Source organism: Mus musculus, chromosome 8, assembly GCF_000001635.26.
Source record: "Mus musculus strain C57BL/6J chromosome 8, GRCm38.p6 C57BL/6J".
Lineage (NCBI taxonomy): Eukaryota > Metazoa > Chordata > Mammalia > Rodentia > Muridae > Mus > Mus musculus.
Window position 1 is genome coordinate 45,975,506 of NC_000074.6, and position 26,232 is coordinate 46,001,737.

A 26,232-nucleotide genomic window follows, 5' to 3' on the forward strand; every position below is an offset into this window, starting at 1 on the left:
CGCAGTCGGCGGGCGTGACGTCACTTCCGGGACGACCCTTGCTTGCACGAAGTAGGTGTTCTTGCCATCGCCAGTGGTGCTTGGTAAGTGATTCTGGTTGTCAGTGACCTCCCCGTATTTACCCCTAGGACTTCGTCAACCGTTAGGAGAATGGCTCCAGGCCCCTAAAAGGAGCTGCTCCTGAGAGGCCAAAAGTCGCGGTACAAACTATCCTCACTTGGATCTCTTGGGTGATCTGGTCACCAGCAGCACCGGGTCATGCGACTCTCCGGGTCAGTCAGTGCATCTTGACAGTAAGGCACTATTTGTCGTATTTAGAAGCTAGCTAAAAGAACTTTTGGTTTTGAAAAGATAGACCTAACTTCCTTAAAATAGTCTTCTCCCTTCGCTTACGTGGCACAGAACTCTCCAGCTTCCCCCTTCTCCTAGCTCAGCTAAGTCCTGCCATCTGTACCGCAGATGATAATCTTCAGCTTACACCCTGAGCTTTCTCTCCGAACCCAATTCATAAGTCTAGTCAACTGCTTCCACTTAAATAAATCATTCAAACTCAGCAGTTACAGAGCCGGCTCATCATTTCCTGTTCTCCCCGCACTCTTCCTTCAGAATTCCCATTCGATAACCCAGCTCACCCCTCCTTGTGCCCACCAAACCCTTGACAAACTTGCCTCATCTCAAGAACAAAGTCAATAATCAAGTCTGGGTTCTACTTCTGGCTGGCTGTATTAAAACCTTCTTTACCGTCCTTGAGCTTTGTCCTTGCTGTCCGTCCATGGGTCATAGTCTAAGTGATCTTTTGCTTTGGTTTTAGGACAGAGCCTCACAAAACCCAGGCTGTCCTTGAACTGGCTACACAGTCAGGAATGACTTTGAAATCCAGACCTTCCTGCCTCTACCTCCCAAGTGTTGGGCTTACAATCGTATACATCAGCCTTCCTACATGTTGTTTCAATTAAGCGAACCTTCACCAATTGGCCACTGTGCTTAGAATGGGCTTACACACATAAGAATACCTCTTTACCTTGGAAAATTTAAGGCTTCTTTTATGGGCTACTTACCTGCCCTTCGAATTTCAGCTTAAATATTACATCTTCATAGAGTATCTTGCTTTAAAAGCCTAAAGAGACCCTGGCGCTTTCACATATGATTGCTTAAAGAATTGTCATAACAACCCTGGTTGAAGTACCATATCTTTTCCCCATTTTTTACAGAAAAGAATAGGCGTGACTGATTATGTTAAGCAGAAATCTTATTGTATAAGTACCCGAGTTAAACCTTACTCTTGCTTGTCTTTTCTTTTTTCTTTCTTTTCTTTCTTTCTTTTTTCTTTTTCTTTCTTTCTTTCTTTCTTTCTTTTTTTTTTTCAAGACAGGGTTTTTTGCTTGTCTTTTCAATCTTCAGTTTATGTAAGTATTTTTCTTACTCAAATGGTAATGTTGTTCTAAATTTATCAAACTTCTCACTGGTAGTTCTCACAGTATTTTCCAGTTTTGAGGGGTTTAGTTTTTTATGATAAACAACAGAATGAATGGACAGCATTATTAAACTTTTTGTTGTTCGCTTAGAATGAAGTTAATGGAGTGAAATTGGGACATGGTGTAGTCTTTGAACAGGTTACATAAAAGCTGTCACTCTTGCAGAGATGTGACAAGAAATTTACAAAATAAAAAACTGCACCGGCACCTACTTCATAATGTTCTGACAATCAAAGGTAATATATGCCCAAGGTTCAGTCATTTGAAGCCTTAGGAGTCAGTTCTAGCTCACTTGTTCCAGAATAGGGTTTGTCTGAGGGATTCATTGCTGTGAACAGGCACCATGACCGAGGCAACTCTTATAAGGACAACATTTCATTGAGGCTGGCTTACAGGTTCAGAGGTTCAGTCCATTATCAAGGCGGAAACATGGCAGCATCCAGACAGGCATGGTGCAGGAGTCGCTGAGAGTTCTACATCCATCTGAAGGCTGCTAGAAGACTGGCTCCCAGGCAGCTAGGACAAGGGTCTTAAAGCCCACACCCACAGTGACACACCTACTCCAGCAGGGCCACACTTTCTAATAGTGCCACTCCCTGGGCTAAGCATATACAAACCGCCACAGGGTTCTTCTGTTAGTGTCTTTTGGGTTGCTGTAATAAGACACCGTGCACATGACCAAGAGTTTAGTTGGCCTTATGGTTCTGGAGTTAGTGCCTATGGTTCTATCATTAGTGCCTATGGTGACGAAGCAAAGCCATGACTTGGTGAAGCCTCTGGAGCAGCATATGAGAGCTCACATCTTGATCTGCAAGCAGGAGGCAGAGAGCATCGTGGGAATGGTGGGAGGCGTCTGAAGCCCGAAGCCAGCCTCTATGGCACACCTCTTATCCTTCCCAAACAGTTCCACCAGCTCAGGACCAAGAATTTCAATATGAGCCTCTGGGGGCCATTCTCAGTCAAAGCACCATGGATTCTTGGGTCATGTAGTCCTTAAGTGTTCAAGTCATAGTTTAAGAACTTGATAAAATCTTTGAAAACTTTCCTCAAGAATCCACCTCCCCCAAACACATACAAACACATTATGAGACAGCTCTTTTGTTATATGTATCATTTGCTACCTGAAACTCAACATGGATCCCAGCTAAGAACTGCTAGTCGCTTCCATTTTGCAGATGCTTTTTATCTCTCTCTGTCAGTGGCGACCATTGTCTAAGCCAAATAAATTCTGTCTCGCACACTCTCTAGCTCTGTGGTGTTCTCACTGCTGCAGTTTGGTTCACATCCCTGTATCTAATCCTGGTGTATTTTCTAAATGTGAAATCACTGTTGAGCCTTGCCAATGATGAGTTCTTCCAGCGTGTCACCATCGGTAGCTCCTTTCCTCCCGCTGGCTTAGCCACAGTCTCTCCGTGTGTTAAGCTCAGTGTTCTTGACATGTTTTCTTTTGTTGTTGTTTTAAGAATTATTTATTTGGGCTGGGCATGGTGACGCACACCTTTAATCCCAGCACAGAGGCAGAGGCAGGCAGATTTCTGAGTTCGAGGCCAGCCTGGTCTACAGAGTGAGTTCCAGGACAGCCAGGGCTACACAGAGAAACCCTGTCTTGAAAAACCAAAAAAAGAAAAAAAGAAAAAGAATTACTTATTTATGTTAGGTTTCTGAGTACACTGTAGCTGTCTTCAGACACACCAGAAGAGGGCATCAGATCCCACTACAGGTGTTTGTGAGCCACCATGTGGTTTCTGGGAATTGAACTCAGGACCTCTGGAAGAGCCGTCAGTGCCACCTCTCCATCCCCTTCTGGTCATGTTCTTCAACTAGTTTTTTACCACTGACAATTTCATGTCGTTGCTAAATGCATCAAGATTCCAGTGCCAAATGCAGTGCTTCTGAACCTCCTTTTCATATTGTAATCGCCATGAAAGGCAGCAGGGCAGGCTTTTACGTATTCTCGTGCCCAGGATGGCCTTATGCTGTTCCAGAGTTAGGAGGCATTGACACTCCTAAGTGTCCCTAGATGACTTCAGTATGGGATTAAGGTTTGAAAACTTTTTAAAAAAGAATTTACAGGGGTTGTTGTATATTTATACATAAGTCATTAACTCATGAAATAAGTAGAAAAATCTAGTTTAATTAATGCCATATCCTAACTGAAGTATATTCTAATTCATATGAAGACGAGTTTGTCTTGCACTTCAAGGGAATTGTGGTTTCCTTTGTTCTAGGTGGTTTCCCAAAACTATGCTCTATGGATATACTCTTCAGAATAAGAGGCGGCTTCGATCTGGCTTTTCAGCTAGCACCACCTAAAGGTATGTCTTCCAAAACACCTTTTATCATAGAATTTAGAGTGATATATATTAAGTATCCCTCCATTTTGCCAATAAAAAAATGAGTTAATAAGATAAGAAAAATAAACTCAAATTAAATAGGATTCAATAGAATTATATACTAACTCCCTCAGCAGCCCACAGGGCACCTCTGTGTAAATTAGAAGGTTTAATCTTCCTTTTGAACCTTTAGGGCTGTCTTGAAGAAAATTGTCACACAATGTAAGTAGAGTTCTTGAAACTATATATTGCAGAGTTGTAATTGTGTGTTACCCATGTTTCTGGTATCAGACTCCTTTAGATGCTATAGTTTATTGAAATGTTAGAAGGAATTCGGGGGGGGGAAATAAAAATTCAGCATGATGTGTATGAAGCAAATTCCAGGATGTCTTCTAGCTTTTGGCTGAGGCTGATGCCAAAGCCTGAGATAAGTAGTGGGGGGGAGGGGGGGGGTAGGGCGGGGAGGGGGAGGAGTCGGGGCTGACACGTGGTACGCTTGAGATGCCACTGCAGCATTGGGGTCAGAGTCTCAACGAGCGCTTGGTTCAATCTGACACTTAGGACAGTATAGTCCGAGCAGGAGATGGAGAACCCGAAGTGAGACGGGCAGCAGCTCGCTCCCTCCCTGAGGATAAATTATGTCAGTTTTGAAAATGCCGTCTGTGGTGTTAGAGCCACAGATGATGGAAGGTAAGGAGTGAGAGACGAAGGGGGCGTGAGGACTGCAGAGAAGGGCAGGGTTTCTTTTGGAGGCAATGAAAATTTTATAATTATTTTAAAAAGTATTGTTTGTAAATTTTTATAGAAATTTACTAAAAGCCATTGCATGGAATTTATGGTCTCAGAACCCAAAAGATAGAGAGGCTAAAAATCGTGATTGTGGTTGAAAAACAGGGAGGGCGTCTGAGAGTCATGTGTACTGTCTTCTACTTTTGTCTCATGTATAAAATGCTTCGTGTTGGAAGCTCATGATCTTTCTAACTTTCGCCCTGTTCATCTAGAAATGTTTATCAAGAACGCACTGAGACAGGTGTTGAGCGACCTGACTACCAAGCTCTCCTCAGATGCTCTTGTGCTCAGAGTTTGCAACAGCTCCGTGTACCTGTGGCCGAACAGCGACGCAAACACGGGGGAGCTGACTGACAGCTCTGCCTGTAAGAACGTAGTGCGCTTCATTCAGTGAGTGTTCAAAGAGTTTCTGCAAATACTTTAAAGTATCATATCGTACTCGTAAATGTCTTTGTATATCAACATTTTAGATTTGATCAAGAGGAGGATACAAAGCGAAAATTCATTAAAAAGAAAGACAAAAAGTTAACTGACACGGTAAGCAAATCTTGTTTCCACTACTGATAAAATAATAATAATGATGATAATGATAATAATAATAATAATAATAATAATAATAATAATAATAATAATAATATCCTTGAGTTTGGAGCTAAGTGGGATGTGGCTGATACTTATTCTTGCCCTCCTAGAATATTGAGGCGTGGAAATGTAACATGCTTGTTTTACATATCTAAGCTTTTTTTCTTGTTGCCATGTGTAATTTCAACAGTTTTTTTCACTTTGCTCCTGCAAAGGCAGAGCTGAGTTTTGTCATTACCACTGCAGTGTTCTTCTAGGCTGGACAGGAGGCAGTAACTAAACCACTAGGTATGAATATGAAAGTGGTAAGACCTGACCCTTGTCTTGGCTTCTTTTCCCAGAGATGCGATGAAACACTCTGACCAAACTAACCTAAGAGAGTTTCTTTTAGCTCCTGGGGGTAAGTCAAGGCATCAGGAACAGGACGCAGCTGGTTAGAATGGCAGTGGTTAGAATGAGAGAGAGCAGTAAATGCAGGCAGTTGCTCAGGCCCCTTTGTGGATACGGTACAGGGCCCAGTTGGGGAATGGCAGCGTCTCATTTAACCTATCCAGTCCACCCCAACAAGTATTCCCAGAGCATCTCCCAGGAGATGTTAGATTCTAAGTTGGCAGTCAACACTACCATAGTCACATTCAGGAGCACAGTGGGAGGTGTTGGACCTAACTAGATACGGCGTAGCTAGTTCCTTCCTTGAGTAGACATGGAAGGTGGGTGTTGTGTTTGCTTTCTGTTTCTTTGATAAACCCCATGACCAAAAGTAAAACTCCATGGGCACTTGGGGTTGGGGTCTCCATGTCAGACTTTGACTGAGGGAAGCCAGAGCAGGAGTGGAAATAGGGAATAGGGAAAACAGCTGCTTACTGGCTTGCCTCTGGCTCTGGCTCAGCCAGCGTTCTCGTGCTACCCAGAACCACCTGGCCCGGGAATGTGTTACCCACAGTGGGCTGGGCCCTCCGACATCAATTGGCAATGAAGAAAGTACCCTCAAGCCAGTCTGATCGAGGCAGTTCTCCGGTTGGGCTTCCTGTTCCCAGCTGTATCCAGGTGACAGTAAAGATCAGCCTACCTGTTGAGGAGTTCAGTTTGCATTCTATTCAAGACGCCACTGAGATGTGCTGATAAGCTGGGTTTTACACACATGGAGTGTACAAAATATCCATGGCTTAGACATAATGATTTCAAAATTATTAAAAGGAGTTTACCCTTTGAACAATAGTATGTTCTCCAATGTAGGTTCATTTGTGCTCGCTTCTGATTAGATCTGTACATCATTAGCTGGCATATTATAGAAGTTATGTTGTGTCCCAGCATATCATATTAAACAAGCAGGTGCTTTCAGTGTGTTCTACATTGGTGATGTTGACATTTTTATCAGTTGCTTATGGTATTTGCCAGTTTTATACACTGTAAAAGTACCGTATTTTCTGTAATACCTAATACCTCAGGGAAAGAAAGTGTGAGCCCGTAGGTACACCTCGTCATATTTTTACCCACCTTCCCCTAACTCTAACCTCTGTTGTTAGAACAGAGTCCCAAGTACACTTTCCACGGCTCGAGGAAGCCACCAAACACAGGACCAGTACCCTACTGATAACAATATTAATCTAATGACTGAGAGGCAGGGATTTTTCTAAGTCTGGCATTCCTGTGCCCAAACAAGCTTTCCTCTTTTCTTTTTAGTCTTTGGAACTGGGTATTGTATATCTAGTTCCTTCCGTAGGTCAAGATGGAGGGTGGAGACTTATGGAGTGGATTCGAATCTGTTGCTATCATTAATTATTTTGGGTTTTTAAAAGAATTTGTTTTACTGTTTGTGTGTGTGTGTCTGTGTGTGTGTGTATGTATGTGTGTATGTGTGTGGCTCTGTGTGTGTGAGTCCAGGTGCCCTTGGAGACAAGAGGCATCTGATCCCCCAAGAAATGGAGGTACAGGTGATAGTAAGCTATCCAATGTGAGTTCTTGAACAGTCCTCTGCAACAGCAGTTGACCTTAACCTTACGCAGTACTGAGCAGCCTCTATAGCCCCCACTGTTAGCTATTTTGACATCCATGTTTCCCAAGATTTGGTTGATACAAGCTTCTTCAAGATGATCCTGGTATGCTTTTGGAATTTTTGGTGCTCCCTACTTTCATTCATAAATTATCCCAGATGTGTCTTTCCCTCTTCCAGTTTGGTCAGCCATTCTCCTTGGAGAATATAAACATATATGTTTATATACACATACAGGCACACATACATAACACGCATATACATGTTTACCTGCATATATTGTATTTCTGTGTCCAGTTTCACTTCAGTTTCACGAAGTTTGTAACTAATCTGAGTGAGAAGCCAGATTGCTTCTGCTAGTCTGCTAGTTTGTTCAGTACACAGAATGTAGTTTCAAGAGGTTCCTATACCAAGAGTGGATAGTATGCACTTGGTGTGGGGCTTTTTGCTTGCTGGCTTTGTTGTTGTTTTGAGATAGGGACTCAACACACAACTCAGGTGGGCTTGGAACTTGATAAGTTGACCAGGCTGGCCTCAAACTTAAAAATCCACCTGCTGAACACGTTATTTGTTGGTTTTTTGTTTGGTTTTGTTTTTCTTTAGGTCTGGGCAAAGAAGGAAAGAATAATAACATAATAACTCAGTGAGCTGTACACACAGCTCTGTACCAATAAACACAAGGGCGGTCTGAGTCCATCTTAACAGTTACTCTAGATGCATTCAGGTTACTCTGAGACAGAAAGGAATTTCCTAGAGTTACCAGCTTTCTATAGCCTTTAAAACTCTGCCCTTTCTATTTGGTGTTTGCTGTTCCACAAGTTGACTCTTACTGTCTGTCTGTATAGCAACAGATAGTAAATATAGACCTCATGCTGGAGATATCGACCCCTCTGGGAGCCGTAACCCCCATCCTGGAGAGGGAAAATGAAGAGCACCACTACATTAACATGAGCTTGCCAATTGACGCCGTTGTGTCTGTTGCTCCAGAGGAATCATGGGGAAAGTAGGTATTTTTTATAGTACTATTGCCACATTTAAATGAGGACATTTCTGTAAAGTAATCAGAACTCATTTTTTTTAAGAATCATATACAAGATGATAAGGCTGTTTTTGCTGTGACATAGTTCTTGTTATCAAGCTAAGAGTCATGGAGAATTAAGTATTTATTTGGAAGGAGTGGGATAGCATGCTGAAACTGAGAAGGCTTCCTTTTGCCCACCTACAGTTACTTTGACTTTGCATAATTTAGACTTTGCTTGACAAGCCTCATCAGTAAAAGTGTGGACTCCACTCAGGGCACATCAGCTAAACCTCATTTTAGCTGCTATATCTTTTTAATTCACTTCAATGTCTTCTCCTGCAGAGTGCGCAAACTTCTAGTGGATGCAATTCTCAGGCAGCTAGTTGATGTGGAAAAATGCATCCTGAGATATATGAAAGGAACGTCTATTGTGGTCCCCGAGCCACTGCACTTTCAATTGCCAGGGAAAAAGAATCTTGTAACGGTTTTATATCCATCAGGAATCCCAGATGATCAGCTCCAAGCCTATCGAAAGGTAAACGCAGATCGGTATTAAAGAGTCTCTTCTTCATTTTGTGCTTAATGATAATTGCAATAAATGTAAATTATTTTGTGGTTTAATTTAAAAGTACAGAAATGGGCTAAATTCTTTCATGAATTTTTTTTGTAATGAAAACATGCCAGTTTAGTATAGCATATAACACCTTAATTTCAGATGCTCAGTGTGGCTCATATAGTTATGAAATGCTATCATTTTCTGTAATGAAAAATAGAAATGGCAAGATGCTTACTTACCTACCTGGAGTGCCCGGTGGAAGGCGTTCCTCTCCCTTTCCCTCTGCTGCTCCTGATTTGTGAGAAAGACAACATCAGCACAGGGGAAGGTGGAGTCTGTGCTAATCCTGTTTATATAAATAAATACGCTTATTTAAGTTTCAGTAGAGAAGCTTTAGAGAGACCTGTCCAGCATTTAAAGAAATGAGATCTATCAACAGAAGGGCTGGTTTTCAGAATCTAACTTTTGGACCTGTGGCCTTGACTGGGAGTCATTAAATTATGTTCTAAACTCTGCTCCTGAGAATTCATAACACGAACTCTCTCTACTGTTTCAAAAGCTGGAGATAAATTGATTTTCAGATACTTCATAAGCTAACCTGTTGAAGCCACGAGAGTATGTTGGAGATTGGCCAGATGTTACAATAAGTATCGTATGTTTTTATGCTGTTGAGAAAATAACGCGTTACAAACATTGGTCAGTGTTTCCGTTCATGGCATGTTGGTTGTTTTCCAGTCACTAACTTTACTGTATTTAATAACTGCACTTAGATGCCTGCAGCATTATGAACATTGTTTTATGAAATACTAAATATATCATTTTGAATTGTAATTTCTGATTTACAAAAATCCCAATTCTAGCGAGTAATTTCACATTTCTATCTTCTTCTGATTCCTACTACAGGATTATAAACTGCTCTCAGTTTATTTATCCATTGACCTTAATGAATGAAGTCTTTTTTTAAAACTTATACTCAATGTATTTTCTGTTTTATAATTCTTGAGTTTGACTATATTAACTTAAAGTCTAAAATTGTTTTCTTTGCCTATTGATTCTGATTTATTTAGGAGTTACATGATCTCTTCAATCTGCCTCATGACAGACCTTATTTCAAAAGGATCAATGCTTATCACTTTCCAGATGAACTATATAAAGATGGCTATATCAGAAACCCACATACTTATCTGAGTCCACCTAACATAGAGGGTAGTATGGTGAGTCTAATTAGTTTCCATGAGTTGATTGATCATTGTCTTTCATTCTTTTGGATTGGTCCCCAAGAGACATATTTTGAGAATTGATTCATATTGTATGTCATCCCTAAAAAATAATCTATCACTTGTCTTTTTTAAGCCTTTGTTCAAGACCTTGTATAAGGAGCCAGGTATAGTGGCGAATACCTTTAAATCTGGCATTCGTGAGGCAGAGGCATGTGGATCTCTGAGTTCGAGGTCAACCTGGTCTACGTAGCAAGTTCCTGGAGAAATCCTGTGAAAAACAATGCAAAAAAGAAAAGGAAAGGAAAGGAAAGGAAAGGAAAGAAAAGAAAAGAAAAGAAAAGAAAAGAAAAGAAAAGAAAAGAAAAGAAAAGAAAAGAAAAGACCTCATTTAAGATAGGTGTAATTAGTGGGTGAGAGATGGCCTCGTAGTTAAAAGTGTTTGCTGCTCTTCCACAGGACACGAGTTCAGTTTGCAGCACCCACATACTCACATCAAGCAACTCATAGCTTCTGCAACTGCCGCTCTAGGAGATCACACACACATACACACACACACACAAAGTAAGTCTTCTTTTAAAACAATTTGAAAAATGTAATTGGTTGAGTGGTAGCACACATGGCTTTAATCTTAGCAAGTTCTGGCTAACCAGGGAGACCATACCCTGCCTCAAAAACAATAACTGCAATTAATGACCTAAAAGGTCTGTGAGTAGAGAGTGTTTACTACACATCTGTTACTAACATAGCATTCCCGAATTCCTCTAAACGTTTGTTCCTTTCTGCTCATTCCGCAGCCAGCAGATCATGCTAGTTACGGGCTTCCCAAGCCACAGCATGGACAAGGCTAAGATGCTTGTCCTCCTGTCCTCTACATACAGCATGTATCTGTGTAAGTAGCTTAGATAACTGGATTGGCACAGAGTGAGGACAGGCATTAAATTAAGGATACATGAAGGGCACTAAAAGGAATCTCATTGCCACCCAAGAGAGGGAGCACAGGAACACAAGGCCTGGTAGCAACAGACCAGTGCAGTGACTGGAGCGGGCTTAGGCTCTCCAAAGGGCTGCCAGGCTCCTTGCTGCCATGCAGCTGCTTTCTCTGTGTTGGCCCCTGGTTGCTCTTTCTGTTCTTGTCAACTTCTTCCTCATGTATCTTGCATTGTTTCAGTTGTGTAGATTTGCCGTTCTTTCAGTACCTTTTGAGTGTCTGGGAGCTTTGCAAGAAAATCCTAAGAATCAAAATGAGTAAATCTATGATAACTGCGAGAGAGAGCTGAGGAGCCCAGTTTTGAACTTAGCCATCAGTACACACATGCAGCCACAACCCCATCTGTAAGGGCTGTAGACAGACCAGCTTCCATTGGAAATAGCTTTAGCTGGACGCCTGCCAGTGTGTGTATATTCGTGAGTCAGCATTTATGGGTGTCAAATGACTTCTCTTGCTTTGAGAAGACAGGGAGAAATTTGGGGAAAGTATTGTTAAAATCCTGCTCACCAGAGAGTCATAGATTAGGAAATGGAGTTAATAATGTCACAACAAAACTCTTTGTGGCATTTGGAAATGGAGTTAATAATTTCACAACAAAACTCTTTTTCTACAAGCTCCTGACTTAAATATTTTTCTCTCAAACCAGTTTTAGAACTCCTCCATGGCATGTGTGGCATTCTCTTATTTATTTTAAATTCTTAATAGTTCCTTTTAAAAAGCCTGGAGATGGTAAAGTACTAAGTGCATGCTGATTGATTTTGACAATAAAACAGATCCCTTATCCATGTTACGGAATGCAAAAGGCATCTCTTCATTGTAGTATTTATAATATTTGGCCTGTATATATACACACACATGTGTATACACACATTGATGGATAAACACACAGCGTTTCACAGCATAGCAAATGAGTAACTAGGAGTTTCTATTTAGTTAAGAAACAGAACACTACTGATCTCTCTGCCCTGTGTCCACTCACTGCCTCCTCAAGATAGCCCCAAGTAAATGACTCTTACACAGCCTCCATATCTGCTTGTTACACATCTGTGCATTCAGCCAATCTTAGTTCAAAAATATTTGCAGAAAAAAATCTGCACTGAATATATACATTCTTGCCTTGCCATTATTTCCTAGAAAATGTAGTAGCCATTTGTATAGTATTTTCATTATTTTTATCTGTTTTTATAGCTAATCTAGAGTTTATTTAAAGTACAAGGGAGGAGCCTGGCAGTGGTGGCGCACGCCTTTAATCCCAGCATTTGGGAGGCAGAGGCAGGCGGATTTCTGAGTTCAAGGCCAGCCTGGTCTACAGAGTGAGTTCCAGGACAGCCAGGGCTACACAGAGAAAAACCTGTCTCTGGAAACCCAAAAAAAAAAAAAAAGTACAAGGGAGGATATGCATGGGTTATACGAAACACTATGTCATTTTTTATAAAGGAACTAAGTATCCAAGGTTTTATATCTGTATTGAGTCCGGGGACAGATTCTATGTCTGCTAAAGGGCCATTGCACAGGGACACATTCTTCTCTCCACTTTTAGCGGTTTCATGTGTGTGTGTCCATAGAAGGCATGCATTACCTTAGCAGTGTTTGTTTCATTTCGAGTTTTATAAAACCTACCATTGTGTGTGTGTGTGTGTGTGTGTGTGTGTGTGTGTGTGTGTATATGTATGTATGTATGTATGTATGTATAGTCTTATACAACTTGTTTTTCCACTTAACTTTCTGTGTCTAAAAAGTGTCCTATTCTGTCTATGCACTCTTATAGAAAATATTTAATCTCAATCTGGGGCTTCTAACCCACCTTTGATCATTCAGTTCCCAGATAAAAGACACACACGACCTTTATATTTCTAATAAGCCTTTATTAGCACTGATGCTAGGCAGATATCTATCCTCTATGCTATTAACATCTGTTTCCTATTGATAACCCTGAGTTACATGCTGTGTGTCATCTGGACTGCTCTTAGCTCCAGTCAGCCAGTCTCATGGCCTTGCCGACTCCTAACCCATGGTGTCTTTCTTTTTTCTCCACCTTCTTTTCTCTCTCTCTGTCTCTCTGTCTCTCTGTCTCTCTCTCTCCCTCTCTCTCTCTCTCTCTCTCTCTCTGTCTCTCTGTCTCTCTCTCTTTCTCCCTCCCTCCCTCCCTCCCTCCCTCCCTCCCTCCCTCCCTCCCTCCCTCCCTCCCTACCAGTGACTCCCTCTCAGGCCTCCAGTCCCACCTTTCCCCTCCACTGCCCAGCTCCAGGTTCTAGCCTTTTATTGACTGTTAAACTGGGGAGAAGGTTCCTGTGGCATCATGAGTTCTTGATGGTTTGCCACTTCTAAGGAACCAGTAGTAGCACTAGAATACAGGCAGTGTCTGGCCAGCCAACTACCACTCTGGCTTAGTTAGCTTGATTCCTGTATGATAAACCTTTGTATAGTGTTTTCCAGGTTTTTGTGATGTTAGGCAGTCTTTTATGAACGTTCCCATTCATGTGTCTGGTGTATATGTATGTAAACAATTGTAAATGTTTGCTTCTTTTTTTTTCCCCTCCATTTTTGACTCTTTCTTTTTTTCCCTGAACCATTTCAGAGAAAGCTATAAACTTCATATTATTTGCCCCTAAACACTTAATCTGATCTCCCAGTAACAATGGATTTGCATTCATCATATAATCCAGTTTACCATGTTCATTGTCATGTCTTATTCACGGCTGGATTCAGTTTGATGATATTTTGTGAAGACTTTTTCTTCTCTATTTATAATTGATATTTCCTTATAATTTTCCCTTAATTAAAAAATGTATCTGTGATCTACAACCTATTAAATGAGTTTATATATGATTGGTAATGTTGTATTTTTGATCATTTGAAAAATAACCTGGACTTAGCATTTTCTTTATGAGATAATTCTTTATTTAAAATATTTTATTTTAATTGCATGTGTGCGTGCGCACACACATGTGTGAAGGTGGCTGTGGAAGCCAGAGCTCCTGGATCCCTCTTGAATTGTGAGCTGCCTGATGTGGGTGCAGGGAGCTGAGCTCAGGCCTCTGCAGGAGTGGTGTGCACTCTTAGCTGCTGAGCCATCTCTCCAGCCCCTTTGGGAATATTCTTAATAGCATTCAGTTTTGTTAGTGTTTGTGAGATGTTTTCACTTTTGTGAGTCATATTTACCTAGGTTTTGATTCCTCAGTTATTTTCTTTTGAATTGCTCATATCACTTTGTGAGGTTTGCTTTTCTTTAACAATTTGCCTTCATTGACCCCTCTTTTGTAACTTCGGTTTTCTGTCCTATTAATTTTGGAGTTTACTTTGTTCCTTTGATTTGATGTGTTTATTCTAAATTCTTAAATTGGAACTTAATCTGTTGTTAATCTTTCCAATTTTCTATTGTTGAGTTTTAAATTTTAGATAAAACAGTACTTTTGTTATATTCTATAATTTTAATTTGAAAGATTTTGTTTTATTCACTTTTAAGTATTTTTTATTTATATATGGTGATACTTCAGTCTTTTAGAAAATTATTTAATGTCCAACATATACCTGAAATTTTCCTTTTCTTACTAGTTTATAATAATTGATAGAAAGAATTTCTAAGGCAGACATTTTCTGAGCATGTGTTATGAAATCCGTGACGGACAGATGATACACAGTGGGCAACTGCAGGGATGTGTCTGTCACAGTTCTGGGCGTGGAAGTCCAAAGCTAACATCACTTGGTTGAGCTAAAGGCATCCAGAGCCAGCCTCCCTGCACAGGATCCCGAGGGGGGAATCATTCCTCGCTTCCCTGGCTTCAGGCAACCGCTAGCATCCTTGCTGTGCTCACAGCACGCGGAGCTGAGTCCTCTTGTCCCTCTGTGATGAATGCGCACATGTTGGAGATGAGGACATCGCTACAGTAGGGAGCAGCTAGTTTTCTTCCTAGCACAGTGGTCTAATGATACATTCTAGGTGATCCTTTGTCAGCCTGTTGCCTAGTTGTCTTGTGCGTGCCCTTTCTTTCCTCACTACTCTGACTTTTAAAAAATAATATGCTTGAACACTTCCCAGTAAAGAAGTGTGGACAAAAGCGTATTCACTGTTGCACACTACAGCTTCCACAACGACATCTTTTTTCCTTTGCGGGTGTCGGGGGAGATCTTTACAAGGATGCAGGGCAGATATGAGTAGGATTAGGGTGCACAATGTAAAATTCACAAGAAACTAATTAAAAAATTTAAAAATCTGTTTTGTCTATAGAAATTTCATTTTAAGCATTACACTATGAGGAAGTCCCTATTTTAAGCGTTACTAACACACACTTAAGTGGCAGATTTATAAACCTCAGAACCGCCGTTCCTGCGCCCCATCAGCAAGCAGGACCTGCCTCTGTTTGCTGATGCCTTCCTCTGGTCCTTCCCTCTTTCCCTCAGGCAGCATTTACTCAGCAGCAGTGTGTTCATCAGCTGGGTGCCCTGCCTTTCACAGAAGCTAGGGCCTAGAGATATTTGAATAACATGCTTATATTTGAATGACCTAGGCTTGCTAGCCCACATGCTGGTGTGCTGTCACTGAAAAACATAATTAGTTATATTTGAAATAACTATGACTTTGAAATTTAAATATGCATATGCAGCATACATGAAGACAGGAGAGAGTTGGTAGCCACAACAAAGGGGAAGTGGTAAGAAGTGAGCATGCCATTTTTAAACAAGCTGCCATGGAAGGCTTCTGGTGTTTGAAGAGAGACTGAAGTGAAAACAGGGTTCATACTATAAAGTTAATTGGAAAAAGGATATTTCCAGGCAAGAAAATCATAAGGCTTCATGATCAGATAACCAATAGCATATTTGAAAGTAATTAAATTAATAAAAGGGAAAGTGTGGGAGCTGGCATTGCTCTCCAGAACGCACATCGTTCTGGGTTGGTTTCTGTTTAGGTCCACTGGTAAGGATGCTGGACTTACAGGAGAAAGCCAAAAGAATATAGTGCTAAGCCACTGTTCTGTGAACGTATCTCTATAGGGGTCTAAAGCAGTGGTCCTCAGCTTTCCTAATGCTGTGACACCACATGCTGTGGTGACCCCCAACCATAGATGTTGTTACTTAACTGTGATTTTGCTACTGTTATGAATTGTAATATAAATATCTGTGTTTTCCAATGGTCTTTGGTGACCCCTAAGGGGTTGCCACCCACAGGTTGAGAACCACTGACCAGTAAAAAGTCTAGGTCGCAAAACAGTAAACATGATTTGGGTGTTTCTACAGAGCATGTACTTCTGTCTGTAATATTATATTACATTTCTTCTCTTTTATAGATTTGTGTGGTCCAGGGCACCTATGCTTATCATCATTATATGCAAGATCGGATTGATGACAATGGTTGGGGCTGTGCTTATAGGTCCCTACAGACTATCTGCTCATGGTTCAGACATCAGGGTTACACAGAGAGGTCCATTCCCACACACAGGGAAATTCAGCAGGTACAGATGTGCCATTCTAAATTCTAACCAACTGTGTATTCCATTGGTTTTTAAGGTCATTAATAATCATTATTCTGTGGCATAGATTTATTTTTATTTTGAAAAAAAATGTTATTTTACTGGTAATCAGAATGTCCTAAATACAACTTTAGTAGCTGTCTTACATATGGACTTTTTTCTTCTTGATACATTAAGGCTCTAGTTGATGCCGGCGACAAGCCAGCAACATTTGTTGGATCACGGCAGTGGATTGGGTCTATTGAAGTACAGATGGTACTAAACCAACTGATTGGTGTGACTTCGAAAATACTGTTTGTCAAGTAAGTATGCTTTGTAAACCACATTCATCATTTACACATAACAGTTTATAATTTTTATTAAAATAATAGAAAAATGACATTTTCTTATTTCTAGTCATTGCTTTTCTTTATTACCTCCTTGCTTTATAAATCTCATTGTTTTAAAACAAGCTATGTGGTAAACATATATTCTCTAGAACTAATTTTAGTCTACATGTGGAAACTTAGAAATATATTATCTTTGGGTATATATTAGTTTTAGATACAAAATGTAGTTTACTAATGTTTAAATCTTCTAAAAGTCTAATAAGGAGAAAACCAAATGTTGATCACTGATCATTAAGTGAGTTTGGTTTTTGGTTTTTGTTTTGGTTTTTGTTTTTGTTCTTTTGGGTTTTTTTTGGAGGGTTTTTTTTTTTTTTTTTTTTTTTTTTTTTTTTGCTAAGATGTGAAATAAGCCAACAGATGTAAAAATATATTCAATTTACATTTTCTACAATTCTAGTAACAAAACATAAGAGAAAATTTAAACTATCACATGTCAATTTATGTGGCCGTAACTTGTTTTTCTATTAACCATTAAAGAAGCTTTTGATTTTATTACCATAAATGTTATATTCCATTTTTTCTCATATATTATAAACTTACTTTGGGCTTACTTTAAACTGCTTATTGAGACAAGACTTTAAACTGTCTTGTATTAATAACTACAGTAGCAGTATTTATTGTCCAAGTATTTAGAATATGTTTGCTCTCACAATAGGAATTGTATGAATCAGTAAGAATAATGGCAGAAAAAGTAGTAAAGAACTATTTTTAACATTTAGGTTTGCGGCTAATGAGGCAAAAGACTTTTTCACCAAGCCTGACTACCTGCGTCAATGCCTAGAACCCCCACATGTGTACCATAGCACAAGTGTACGCGTGCACACACACAGAATAGTGTAAGAAACTAAAGAATGGTTTGGTACATTAAAACATTTGTATGTTAGCTGCTCAGCTAAGAACTTACCAGGTTTAACACTACCTGGTGCCTCCACAAAAGTAATAGTTACACTGATAATTCAGTTTACATTTTTTTTTTACTTTATAATGATATGAAATTACTTTGGATTTTTCGTTTGATCTTACAAATAGCAACCCAAGACTCTGATATGATGGCAGTAGCTTCAAATAACCAAAACTAAATTCTAAGGAGAAAATAATAAGTGTGTTTGAACAATTAAAGAATTAAAAAGGTGAGGTGTGCTGCTAGCTCCACTGTTGTTAGAGATAGTAAATTCATTTCACTCCCAATATTTTTACCTCGGAATGTTGAGGAATATATGTGCTTTTCCTCCTGCCTTTCAGAAGCGAAAAGTATTTAGAATTCCCAAATGCTCCATGGAATACGGTGCACTTGAAAACACTTCGAAGTTTTCACAGAAACATATATTAGTCCTAAAAGCTCCTCTAGCCTGCATATGGGACAGGTGTTATTGGTCCTAATTTAAAGATAGAAAAAAATATAGATTTTTTTAAAAAATGACAAAGTGACCAGTTTCAATCTCATGTTAAAAATCCAGAACCTTTATACAACCCCAGAAGCAGAAAGCCGAAGTCTTTGTTTTCTCCCCAGTTAGAAGTCTTAACAATTTTAGGTTTATGCTGTTTTAAGATACAGTGAATCAGGTCCCTACCACTTAATTTGTTTTTCAAGATCCACAAACAAAAAGAGTGAAAGTATTGCCCCCTCCCCAAACTCATTACTTGACTGAGTGCTGAAAATAGTTTTGTGATAGAAGATGATTTCTTTTTATTTAGCCAAGGTTCAGAAATGGCTTCTCAAGGACGGGAACTAGCCAACCATTTCCAGAATGTGGGCACCCCAGTGATGGTCGGTAAGCTGCTGTGGACATGTTGGGATCTTAGGCAGGGTGGAGAACAAGGAAAATGTATTTGCATTCTTAATGTTACATAAAAACAAGTCATTTTAAACATCTTAAAATTGGCTTTGGAGAGATGGCTTAATGGTTAAGAACACTGGTGGCTTTTCCAGAAGACCTGGGTTCACCAGTGCCCACCTGGTGGCTCACAAGCATCTGTGGTTCCAGTTCCAGGGAGTCCAGTGCCTCTGCTGGTCTCTACAGGAAGTGCATCACATGGCGCACAGACAAAGATGCAGGCAAAACACACACACACACACACACACACACACGCACATGTATATACATATATATGTATGTGTATATATATAATATAATAAAAATTTAAACATTTTAAAGTAAACTTATACACACTATTCTTTGGATTTTAGTTTCCAAAGGGTAGCAATGATGAAAAAAAGAATTAGTAACCAAAAAAAAAAAAAAAGCTAAGAAGAAAAGAATAATGGTATAATACTGTTTGAGCAATTAAAGAATCAAGAGTAATATATATAAAAGTGTATACTATATATATATACTATATACATATATATAGTATATATATAGTATACACATATTATATATACACTTTTTTTTTTTTAGTTTTTTTCGAGACAGGGTTTCTCTGTATAGCCCTGGCTGTCCTGGAGCTCACTTTGTAGACCAGGCTGGCCTCGGAACTCAGAAATCTGCCTGCCTCTGCCTCCCAAGTGCTGGGATTAAAGGCATGCGCCACCACTGCCTGGCTAAGAGTAGTATTTTTTTTTTTCAAGGTGACAGACACTTGACTAAGCATCGTAAATCATGATCCTGCTACTAACTTGACTGGTTTTATGGTTTTATGACACAACAGACTACTTACCTTTTTTGGGTTTTCTTTGTAAAATAAGATTTGATTAACTGAACTAAAGATAGATGATTCTCGCTGGGCGTCTCGAAAAACCAAAAAAAAAAAAAAAAAAAAAGATATATGATTCTCTGAAAAATAGCATAAGATCAACTGCTCTAGTGTGTAAGGAGTGGGGGTAAGTATATATCAGTAGTCACAGAGATGGGCTAGACATGCTCAGCACAGGCAGGGGGACCTGCTGGAGGAGGTGCCTCACTGACATTCCCGCATCAGGAGGAGGTTGACCTCTTGGTGGGCCTTTCTCAGTTGATTTAAAGAAACTTTATAGTTATAGCAATGGAATGTAAACTTTTTATGATTATAGATAAAGGCATAGCATTTTTTATATATTTCCATATGTAACAGTCATTAAATGTGTAATCTTATCCTTTAAGTATATTTGCTATCATGGTCTTTTACAATAATTGACAATCTGTTATAATGCTGTCAATTAATAGGAAAACAATCTTTATTTGAGCTGAATAAGCAGTTGAAACTAACTTATGCCCTGTTACGTATTTCTTTTTCCCTAGGGGGAGGGGTATTGGCTCACACAATACTAGGAGTCGCATGGAATGAAACCACGGGGCAGATAAAATTCCTGATTCTAGACCCACACTATACAGGTGCTGAAGACCTGCAGGTTATGTTGGAAAAGGTAACTCACTCTCCCTGTCACCTAAACTCAAGGCACAAGGCAGAGCAGAGCCAGAGACAGCTGTTAGCAAAGAAGCCAGGCCAGGGCAGTGACCTGACAGCAGTTGTTCTAAGTCTGTTGAGTAATCCTGGCCCTATGGAGGAAAGCTAGGAAATACAGCAGAAACCACGGGACTAAATGTTTATAAAAGCTTTGCAATTGACTAAGCTTCATAATAGAACATGACACATTTCCTTTACAGAATTTATAGCACATGCAGTTGTGTTGTCTCATCGATGTCTTAAAAACAAGAGAGCAGAATATACTTTCTTCCTTTTAAGATCAGACTTGGGGAGATGAGTGGGCAGCCAGCAGCTCTTGCCCTTCCTGCAGAGGAACAGAGTTCAGTTTCCAGCTCAGTTCTCAGTGTACACGTCATGGGGCTCACGGCCACCTGTAAATCCAGTTCCAGGATCTGCATCTCATGTACAAATGCACATATGCCCTTAATAATTCTAGGATCGGTTAATCAATAATCAAAACACCAGTCATTATGAAGATGTGGCTGCTTCTCACTTACATACATGTAACATAATTCTAAAGGTTGGAAGTTGAGGCAAATTTGGAAGTATTTGTTAACATTGTATCAACTACATGAGGTACAAATATAAATTGATTTATAGCCAGCTAATTCTCATATGACAGGCTGGTGAGATGGCTCAGCAGATAAAAACACTTTCTGCCAAACCTGATGACCTGACTTTGACCCCTAGAGCCTACATGGTAGACAAGAACCAACTCTTGCAAGTGGTCCTCAGGCCTTCACAATCACAAAATAAATGTAATTTCTTTAGATAATAGCAACATTTTCCCATTCCGGAGCAATTTACTGATTGTCTAGCACAGGATACAAGTGATTTTTCTTCACTTAGAAAATCCTTTAATTACATCAGTATCTGAGTCTTATGCCAAAGTCCTGCTGACAGAGCTTGATATTATACAGTTTCTATTGTGGAGTCTTGTGTTGTAAAGGATTTGTTCTCCTTTCTCCCAAATCTAGGGCTGGTGTGGATGGAAGAGTCCAGACTTTTGGAACAAGGATGCATACTATAACTTATGCCTTCCTCAACGACCTAATGCTCTTTAAATTATCTTGGAGGCAAGACTATGAATATAAAAGAGCTGTTCTAATGTTAATAAAAGCATACATAATTTTAAATCTTAGCTGTGATTTAAAAAGTAGTAAAGAATGCACAGAAATTTTAATTCCTTGAATATTCTTTTAATAAGTTAAGTAAAAAACATGCACATCCAAAATATTGTAGTCATGTAAATACATGTATTCATGAATGTTCTCTTCACTTAGAAGAAAGTTTTCCTCCTCAGGAGTTTCATCATGTGATGAGCCAAAGCAATGGCTTGTAGATCTGTCTGAAGTGAAGCTCTTCTTCAAGCCTCTTCTTTCCTCTTGCCCAACAAGACATCTGTTTTGGAGAGAAAAAAAAAACAAACAAACAAACATGTTGAGACTAAAAATATTTCTAAGGGGACCTGAGAAATGGCCCAGTGGTAGGAGCGCTTGCTCCATAATCATGAGGACCGGAGCTTGTATCCCAGCTCCCAAGCAACAAGACAGACAGACAGACTACAAATGCCTGGCCTGGCCTCCCAGCTCCAAGGGGTCCCAGGTCCTCTCCTGGCCTCCACACACACAGGCACATGAATGTGTGTACACACAAACACACAACCTTAAAAAACTTTTAAAAGAAGGTCTCGTCCCCAAATTCCCACCATACAGGACAAACTTTTGGTCTCTAGAAGCTGGTCAGCAGTAACTATAACCAATGATAAAATTTTAAAAAACAAAAATATACTGGACCTTAGATCAGAGTGCCAACATTAAGTGCAACAATCAAGTCTGCCAGGAGAGCCAATCCTAAGGAGAAAGCAGGCCACACCATGAGGCACTCACCAACACTTTCTCTTCATCACTCCACTCTCCACAGTCCTGAAACTCCGCTTCTGTCTCAGCACAGGAGCACGGGGGTCACGCTCCTGTTGCTCACCTGATGATCTTGCCGTCTGCATACATTTAATCATTGTTAGAAACCTGGCACATTCTGGAAAGCCATATGACCAAGCAAGATCTTCAGCTGTCTGCCCATTCTTATTGCATACGCTGAAATTAGACAAAAATTGAGTTAAGTGAAAATTATTGTTTATTATTTTTCTAGTAGAGGAAATTGGAATACATATCAACACAGGGAACAGGATAAAAGAGGTCTCACACTCTCGAGAACATACATACACATCACACCGGAATTGGGCCAAAGAAAGATCAAGGAAATTAAATTCTGTTCACTGTATGCTCAGTGACTAGCACACCGCATATCATGGACAGTCTATCGTATTTTTATTCCATTATCATATTTCACTATTGAAAGAATCTAACTACAAGAATATTTGGTGTTCAAATTCACTGTATTTAACTATATGGTTCAGTAGATAGCCAGTGAGAACTTCTATAGGAAAAGTCTTCCTGAGCCAAAACTGTAGTAGAATGCCATGAAGACTTGCACCTCTGGATGCCGAACATCTGTTTCCACTTACTCTATTTGATAATATTCAATTCCTGGAAGGATAACATTATATTACCAGTTAGGCGAGTATTATTTTTAAGATCATATATAATTAGGAGTATGGTTAATTTAATCCAAGAAACCACAAAGCCTCAGACCACTGATTTCAGACTCACCCAATCTGGACATCACTGGCCACAAGGAGGCTCAGGCAGTCCAGGCTTCCAACCTTTGCTGCCTTGTGGAGTGGAGTTTCTCCCAAGACATCCTGTAAGACAAGACTGCACATTAGGGTCTCCCTAACATTCTGTAGAAGCCAGTGGGCAAAGTAATACCAGCTATTTGAGGGAGCCAGTGAAAACTACCTTGTAACAACTGGATTATTCCACTAATTGTATTTTTCATGAAGTTCTCTTGCTGTGCTAATACAAAGTTTCCATTAATAAAAACATGCCATCATATTTGCACACATTAAAAAATTAAGGGAATGCCAGCACACTATAGAGTTCTATAGAAGCCAAAGGTTTACAATTAAAAACTTCGTCACACTCTAATGAAGATGAAGACTACTGGAAGAATTGATGGTGGGCATGTTTCCCACATACTATTTCCTGGTTGACTGGAACTTGGACAATAGCAAGTACTTTTAAAAGTACAGTAAATACATGCTATATATATATATTTGAAATGTGGTTCGACTTCACTGAGCTATGCCATAAAAGTAAAATACACACTGAATTGGGAACCGTGGTACAAGAGCAAAATAAAATACACATAAATCATTGCTGATATAATTACATACTGAAAGAGTATTTGGGATTAGATTATTAAAAGAAATCCCATGGCTTGTTTTTGTTTTATTAATGTGGATACTAAAAAGTTCCAAGTTACCATCTTGCAGTATGTATTTTTCTCCTGGAAATTCCTATATGCCTGTTTATACCAACTGAAACGGACATCTAGGAAATGTCCGTGCAGACACTGGGTGGAGGAGAGGGTTGTACATAGCAACAATCGGTTACCTAGTTACCTGTTGGTTGAGGTCAGCACCTGTTTGCAGCTGCCAGAGAAGAAAGCACGCAAGGCCGCCACCTGCAGCTAGGTGAGCAGGCGACTGCTCCTGGGGATCCGGAGGTGCGTTCACTGATGCTCCTGTCTCCAGCAAACTCTTAAGGTCATCCTCCTGCAGGAAAAGAACAGCTTGTCACTGTCCTGTCCCGCTCGAGCCCTCTGAGCTGAAAATCCACCCCTCCACGGAAAAAAAAAGAAAACAAGATCTGACAAGGTTTGACTTGGTAACCCAGCAGTTTGTCACTGTCACGTTTGTTAGAGCTCCTAAGACACACAGACCTCTGGGAGATCTAGCCTGCAGGACTTAAAGGGGCGAGAGTCTCACCTCCAAGTTGCAACTAAGCAACAGCATCGCCCACCTAAAGCAGATGACAAGTGTCCCCGGGAGTTCAGAGAGGCAACACTGGCCGGTAAGAATGCAAGGGACTGCCCCAGTTCGGGAGAATTTAAAGCTCTCGGGAACCTGCAGGGCCGCGGCTCCTCCCCGCCGCTCCCCAGCCTGGGAGCGTTCCCACGGCCTGGTTCTGCCCAGCGCGATGTCCCCAGCCCCGCTGCGGCCTCACGTACCCAAACACTGACATGTGCAGCCTGGAACCCCAAGCAAAAGAGGAGGGGGCGGAGCCTGCTGCGCGGCCTGCCAGCTGATTGGCCAGGCCGACCTCCCCCTGGGTCCGCCCTGTTGGGAGCGAAGCCCAGGCGGCCGCAGCACGCGTGCGCAGTGAAGGTGGTGGGCGAAGAGGGTGGAAGGCCTGGCCTTTGCGCTTTGGCGGCGGCCATGATGCGAGCCGAGCTAGGCACGTACTGCTGGGTGGAGTCAAGCCCTTTTAGCCCTCTGGAGAAGCCGCAATCGCCGGTGCATGGCTTTGTGACTGAGAGCACGCACGTAGCCCGGAAAAGAGGGAAGCAGAAGTAGCCCACACCCATCCACCCCCGCAGGCCCCGCGTCCTCCACCTCCAGCTTGGTCCGAAGGTGCTTCCTCCTGCCCCACGTCCTCCGCCGCCGCGCGCGCCGCAGGATGCTTTGGAAGGGGATGCAGCGGTGGGGCGTTAGAGGGCATGTCGATGAGACTGTGACGGAGGGTTTACCATAGGAGATGCTCTCCCAAACCCAGTGAATTACCTATCAGTCAGTGTTGCCTTTGTGAGCAAGGTGGCAATTCCTGTGAAATAAGCCACCCATTGTCACACGTCCCCTGAGGGTCCGAAACCCGTCCTGGTTCCGGCAATAGCTAGTAAATACAAGGAGTTTGCCAAGGGGATGGCCCTCACTCCGGTTATTAGGAATAATAAGAATACGGAAAGGAAAGAACAAAAGATTACCGTGAAGAAAGCAGCCAAGTGATTTAATGTTAGTGATGTGATCTGCTGACAGCATGAACCCCTGCGCTAGGACATGAGAAGGGCTTCATCAAAACCCAGAACCCAAATTAGAGCATCAGATAAGCCTGAGGAACAAAAGGACTCTTCCCAGGATACTACTACTCAAAGCCTTGAAGTCAGTAAAGTCTGAGAAGCAGACCAAAAGAAACAATAATTTAGGGTGAGATTTTAAAACAAACATGGCATTACTGGTAAAATTCATGACAATGTAATAACTGCAAAGTTTGAATTCCTTTTCATGAACCCTGTTGACTTCTGACTGTAGTTAAAGTTAATGGTAGCAGGTGAAACATAGAGGTAAGAAACTATTAACAGCTGGTTAGACATCAAATAACATGTAGAGTTTACTTGACACAGAAGACCGTGTCGCTTAAAATAGTCTATGTTGTGCTTCTTCCTGTAAATCTTAGCTCCTAAGGAAGTTTTATTTAAATATTTGGCTTCCCGTTTTAATGAGGATTCTTTTTCAATAGTTGTAACAGAAGATATCTGAACCAGTATGGTTTTAAAGAACAGCAAGTTTATCATAGTCACAGTTTTCCCAACAAGTCACAAAATTCTCACCCATTAATTTTCACTAACCAATATAATTCTTTAATAAGGCACACTGCTCATTGTGGTGGTCCACAATCTTAGGCTGTTCCCTAGAACAGGGCTTCTTAAAACTTTTTTCACTCATGGCTCCTCAGTGCCTGAAAAAAAAAAAATTGTATTTAACTCTAGTTATATAGGTGTGTACAACAGGTGCAAATCAAACCTGATAATCTGATTTTAATACAGTTCTCTCAGATGTGTATAATTTGACCATTTCTAAGATTGTAATGTAATTTGCATACTAACCTGAGTTCAGTCTTCAGCTCCCACATGAATAACAAAACAAGGACAGCTACCTGCACCTGTCATTCCAAAGCTGGAGGGGGTGAACATAGGAGAATCCCCGAGACTTGCAGTCTGATCCTGACACACACACACACACACACACACACACACACACACACACACACAGCTATTTGAAAACCTAGCCATCTAGAAAAATAACAATGGTGACTTCTACCTTAAGACCTAT

General features: G+C 40.6%; 2 protein-coding genes across 6 annotated transcripts; one reads left to right on the plus strand and one right to left on the minus strand.

Moving 5' to 3' along the window:
* Window positions 1–9: 9 nt before the first annotated feature.
* Ufsp2 (UFM1-specific peptidase 2) lies at window positions 10–21,453 on the plus strand. 3 transcript variants are annotated; one of them, XM_006509309.2, is made up of 12 exons: window positions 10–83; window positions 3,704–3,790; window positions 4,810–4,962; window positions 5,068–5,134; window positions 8,018–8,175; window positions 8,536–8,728; window positions 9,817–9,963; window positions 16,243–16,407; window positions 16,603–16,727; window positions 18,510–18,586; window positions 20,033–20,157; window positions 21,197–21,453. In XM_006509309.2, exons 5-12 carry the CDS (start codon window positions 8,042–8,044, stop codon window positions 21,281–21,283), a joined length of 1,053 nt encoding a protein of 350 aa, XP_006509372.1. In that variant the 5' UTR covers window positions 10–83; window positions 3,704–3,790; window positions 4,810–4,962; window positions 5,068–5,134; window positions 8,018–8,041; the 3' UTR covers window positions 21,284–21,453. The 3 variants fall into 3 exon arrangements, with proteins under 3 accessions (XP_006509372.1, NP_619609.1, XP_017168107.1); NM_138668.2 differs by having other exon boundaries at window positions 23–83; window positions 4,810–4,987; XM_017312618.2 differs by having other exon boundaries at window positions 73–293; window positions 4,810–4,987.
* On the minus strand, window positions 21,403–24,909 carry Ankrd37 (ankyrin repeat domain 37). Of its 3 annotated transcripts, NM_001039562.1 has the most exons (5): window positions 24,112–24,345; window positions 23,746–23,898; window positions 22,892–22,983; window positions 22,109–22,315; window positions 21,403–21,620 (listed from the first exon to the last, which is right to left on the minus strand). In NM_001039562.1, coding segments are annotated over exons 1-5 (480 nt in total). In that variant the 5' UTR covers window positions 24,139–24,345; the 3' UTR covers window positions 21,403–21,619. The 3 variants fall into 3 exon arrangements, with proteins under 3 accessions (NP_001034651.1, XP_030099569.1, XP_030099570.1); XM_030243709.1 differs by lacking the exons at window positions 21,403–21,620; window positions 22,109–22,315; window positions 22,892–22,983 and having other exon boundaries at window positions 22,990–23,898; window positions 24,146–24,909; XM_030243710.1 differs by lacking the exons at window positions 21,403–21,620; window positions 22,109–22,315; window positions 22,892–22,983; window positions 24,112–24,345 and adding an exon at window positions 24,354–24,868 and having other exon boundaries at window positions 22,990–23,898.
* Between the last annotated feature and the right edge of the window lie 1,323 nt (window positions 24,910–26,232).